This window comes from Branchiostoma floridae, chromosome 19, assembly GCF_000003815.2.
Source record: "Branchiostoma floridae strain S238N-H82 chromosome 19, Bfl_VNyyK, whole genome shotgun sequence".
Classification (NCBI taxonomy): domain Eukaryota; kingdom Metazoa; phylum Chordata; class Leptocardii; order Amphioxiformes; family Branchiostomatidae; genus Branchiostoma; species Branchiostoma floridae.
The window spans coordinates 14,115,097-14,120,149 of NC_049997.1; the positions used below are offsets into that span (position 1 = coordinate 14,115,097).

At 41.9% G+C, this 5,053-nt stretch overlaps 1 protein-coding gene across 1 annotated transcript; it reads left to right on the plus strand.

The window, feature by feature from the left end:
• The first annotated feature begins 295 nt into the window (after positions 1 to 295).
• On the plus strand, positions 296 to 3,202 carry LOC118406356. Its single transcript, XM_035806321.1, has 2 exons — positions 296 to 359; positions 1,248 to 3,202. The coding sequence occupies exon 2, from the start codon at positions 1,327 to 1,329 to the stop codon at positions 2,794 to 2,796; it is 1,470 nt and encodes a 489-aa protein (XP_035662214.1). The 5' UTR covers positions 296 to 359; positions 1,248 to 1,326; the 3' UTR covers positions 2,797 to 3,202.
• The last annotated feature ends 1,851 nt before the right edge of the window (positions 3,203 to 5,053 follow it).

Consider the following 5,053-nt stretch of genomic DNA (forward strand, 5'->3'; position numbering starts at 1 on the left):
TTGTTTTCAATAAGAAGGACACCGAAAGTGAAACCCCGACGCATGTTGGTGCTGAAATACATGGGTCGAAAATTTATATAAAGAGACAAGCATATATCCAGAATAGAAAGCTATAATCTAACGCCTCGTGGACCTTTGCATTCATGATGTTACCTTTAGCTATGTCACGCTATGGTATATGTACAAGTGCCTATAGGAACCTCAAAAAAACTCACTGGATCAAACCTCCATGTTACTTCCGCTTTCACTAAGGTCACTTTCACTTTACTGAGTCATGACGTCATGGTGCTTTTTTCGTTCTAGGCCAACACAATTGAGGTTGAGCAAGATCCCCTTTTGGGCAGTGGAGACCATTTGCCGTACGTAAACACGACCACTAATTTAAGATGGTATTATTATGTACACAACATAGAAACAAGAGTTCAGTGACTTCATACCTCCATGCCTGTGTATGTTTCGGTGTGTTTGTGTGTGTTTTCACAAATTCGTGGTCATCCTTACCTTATTCACCAATAGATGGATTGTTACGAAATCTGGTATGTGAGTAGGTGGCCGGCTATATACTCCTTGGCCAGCTTTGATACTATCTTGTGGCACCGTAGGATCTGCTTGGAGATTACTTTATCCCTAGAGGATTACTTTAGAACTGCAGGGGCAATTCTGCTATAAGCTTTTAGAGAGGATAACTGAATAAAACAGTACGTGCATTTTCAGGTATCACGTAGACCAGGTGATTCTACCGGCCTGATAGATACAGAGGGAAACGGAGTGAACTTTTTAAAATTTCTTTGGGCAGTACTTGTCATCAACCACCTACCTGTGCTTGAAAATGTTGCCCGTCTAGTTACCTCCGACAAGGAAGTTCAGTTCTGACTTGGTATTGTTTGTGCGTGCGTGTGTTTGCGTGTGTGTTTGTGCGTTTGTGTGTGCGCGCGCTCGCGTTCGTATGTCTGTGTCTGTGTTTGCAAATCAAGATCCTTTTGATGGCTTGTGTTGCTTTCGGGGCACAGGTTTGATTTTGATTGATGTCCTGAAGCTAGAAACCTGGCCTTCGGGTGCCACAGCTGCACGGGAGAACTAGTAATAAATAGAGTTGTGTAGTCCATCTGGGACAGCTGGCTGTTGACACGTGCTGCCCGGGGTCAATGAACTTTGTTTGGAACACCAGGTTTGACACAAAACTGTTTAACTGAGGTTTGGGCCCTTCGAACTCTTGTTGATCACTGTGTTGTTGTTTTTTAATCCAGGTCCTATGGAACTGACGAAGGAGTCAGTGGACATCAACAAAGCACCAGGAAAGAACCTTGTGACACACTTGTACGTGTCATGAAGACCGGCATCAACGGGTTCGAGTCTTTCTGTGCAAAGCTGTGGATAGCAATCTGGCCTTTTCTTGGCTTCTGGTGGTTCTTGTTCTGCAGTATTATGCAACTGGTCTGCCTGTGGAGAGCAAGGACGGACAACGGTGGCCATAATGATACAATGGTTAATGACACATGGTACACTGGGGATGTACACTACATCCACCACACAGAAAACGCAGAACTTTCTAACGGCACTTGGTGTTGGATACATTGTCATCAGCCGTACAAAGTGGAGAAAAACATTTCTTATTCGCTCATTTATTGCCTGTTTACATTCATGTCAGGTATACTGATTATCCGATGGCGCTACCAGATCAATTGGAAGGATCTGCTGAGGAATAAGATTAAGCAGACTGCGGTTTATGACAAACGGTATTTACTGGCTTTGTACGTAATTCTATGGGCCAGCGCCCTCACGCTAAACCATAGTCTAAAATGTGCCTCCTGCGATCATCTCTTTGCCTTACGGTGGACGATAAGGTATTTTTCTCATCACAAGTATGAGGTACCACACTACGTGTGCTCATTTGTTACACTGTCATTCTATGCTATAATCTACGTGCCATCTTTCTTCTGCTGTTCGTACGTTCTAGACTTGACCAATGCTTTAGTGTCCTTAGCCTCTGACACCAAGCAGCTTGCTGAAAGCATCAGCGACAATGTTAACCCTGACAGCATTCTTGATAAAGTCTCCAATAGAATCAAAGAGAAGAGCTGGTCGCGTTATTCAGGCATTGGCAAAGAACTTGAATTTTTCACCAAACTGACGATGTTTGTTGGAGCAACAGTCGGTTTCTCGTTTGCGAACATTTACGTCTCTTCACGAAGTATAACACTTATGGAATGGAACGATCATATGACTCAGCTGTTGGGTCTTGCTGTCACAATTATGACTCCATTCTTCTTTCTCGCAATAGGAGTCAAAAAGTTGCATGAAGCGCATGAAATCTTTGTTAGCGAAGCTAGAAAAGCACAAGTGGAGAACAGGCGGCTCTTGCGTGCCACTGTCAGACGTGGAGATATAGAAGACCATAGCGAAACGTGGGACATAATAATTGACGCTATGAAGGAAAATGTGGTCAGCATTGTGAATACCGAAAAGGAGCTGTATTGGACGGCTTTAGCAACGATAGGTGTGATTCTGTGGCAACTCCTTGGACACCTGAACAAGTTTAATGACACCCCCAATACGAATATCGAGGATGAACGATTTGCTTTGACATATTTCGCCAGTTTAACGCTTCTTCTCGCAATCTGTGCAACATTTGGGCTACTGTTTGGGTTGAACATGATCCCACGGTGTATCAAGTCAAGTAATAGGCAAGGTAACTGTAAGGTATTCCTGTGCTCCGTTTCGGTCGGAGTCGCTCTTCTTGCAGCAGTCTATACTCCCTGGTTGATTCAGTTTAACGGTAGAACGTGCCCACTGTGATATATGCCTATCTGTTTACTCTTGCTCAATTTTCACAACTACGTGGCTGTCAACACACTCTTTCAGTAGGACAATCTTAAATCTGATGTGCTAATCTCTTGTTTCAAACAAATAAAAACATTACCACTTGTGTATGTAAATATTTTTTGGCACCGATGTATTGAAATAATCAAGTGTCTGCTTGCCGACTTAGATCACTGATGTTTTTGCAGCACCCACAGTTTTTTTAATCGATAATGCACTATCATAATGGTTTACTATAAGATTGTAACTAAATACATTTATCTGGTGGTCTTCACTTAGAACTTGGTTTAGGCTTGTATATACAGTTTCCTGGTCTGCTACCACATGGATACACAGAGAACGCAAAGATAAGCATTTCTGGCAGATGTCGGACAATAGGTTAATCTTAAGTATTTTATATATATATATAATTTGATTATCATTTTGATATCAAGAGATTCACAAACTGTATTGTTCAAGAATCATGATATATACTGTATAGTTTACCATCTTTGTATATATATAAATCGAGTGTTAATTGTTACACTTAGGAACTGACATACAATGTACATGCAATGCTACCCTCGTTGAAAAAAAATGACATTTATTTTGTGTTGTTTGTACTTCTTCTTCTTAGATTATATAGATGGTCAGTTCCCTGTAGTTGATTCGCTACATGGCAAAAGTCGTTTCACCATATTTCTGTAGATAGTGTAATAGCATTAATTAGAGATAGTTTTCCTTTCCAACAATCACTTAATTAATAATATGTATCTGCAGACGTCATTGAATAGAATCATGACGTCTGTATGTTTTAGCTAACTGTCGCAACATCTAAATGTTACAAGAGATGTAGAAAACGTTACTGAAAATCAAAGCCTGAGTACTGGAACATTAAGAAACATCATCCACCTCGCAAAGATCAGTCATACAGTAGACACATACTGAGACACTTTTCTATTGTGATTCAAATACATGACAGAAGGATAAATATGCAAAACCCAATGGAAAGCATAGCTGATGTCCATGAACAATTGCTCCACCCACAGAAACACAAGGACCTACCAGCCTCATGTTTGCTATTCTCTCCTCTTAGGAGTGATTGATTACCATGAAACTCATGCAAAAGACATTAGAATGACAGTCTCTAATTGGCGATAAGGAAACCGTTCGGATATGTATCTTCCAAAGCAAACGTAAAGAAGCCTCTGACCAGGGAGAAAAGGGAGGATACACAAAGCAGATATCTCCTCTTCTGTTGGGTGTGTTTCTCCTGTGTTTCCCCTGAGTTTTGACTATTGAACTGAGCTTTGTGAGAAGAGTATGGCGCATTGAAACCTCATTGGCTGGATACTAATTGTAGTCTTTGGAAGCTTGGTCGAAGAAAGACCCCCCCCACACACACACAGGGTCAGAGTGACCTTTCAAGGTCACCTTATGACCCCACCAGTGACCTTTCAAGGTCAGAGTGACATGTCATTTCCCCCTGTTAGACACGTTCACACGCCCACATAACCGTGCGGTATGACCAACCCTTCTCAGCACGGTCAGCTGAAGACTTCTAAAGGGAGACAGATCTCCCATGAAAGGACGTTAAATAACCGTTTCTTAAATAGGGCCACCTGTCAATCACTATCTTCATCACCAATCACAAACTAGCCGCGGTTGGACTGTTGTAAAAAGAATTTGTAAAGAGTGAGCCTTGGTTTGGGTTTGAAGTATTAGTATATAAGGTCTCAACATGTTGGAAGATTTTAATATTTTCGACTATTGCTGTACATATTGCCATGCGATTGTGGAGCAATAAAGTTATTATTGTTATCCCATACATGACGACTTGAAGGGTATACCCGTAGTGTGGCCTGTGATGTGAGGCTAAGACCTTCGTACCTGACACAGGGTCCAACCGCCTCGGATAAATCAAAGGAAAGTATGTCTGACTCTAAATGAGCTGAATCGCCCAATCTTTCAACAACTGGAAACACGGTGGCACGGTAATGTAACGTTGCGCAAGTGTTCACAGCAGGCCGCAGTGTTGTGTGTCCCTGGGAAAGGCACTATACACCCATTTCCTTATTCTATCCAGGTAAAAGTGAGTAGGTAAAAGTGAGTGGATAGTTGGTAAAAGTGAGGGGATCCTATTGGATGGGACGCAAAGCTGGACGTCCGGTGTTTGAGGAGCCCTACCTCCAGCACGTTAAAGAACCCACCACACTTATCGAAAGATTCGTGGTCATCATTAACTTATTAACCA

What these genes read in the sequence shown, in the direction of transcription:
- LOC118406356 (XM_035806321.1), top strand. Translation starts at nt 1,327, where the DNA reads ATGAAGACCGGCATCAACGGGTTCGAGTCTTTCTGTGCAAAGCTGTGG.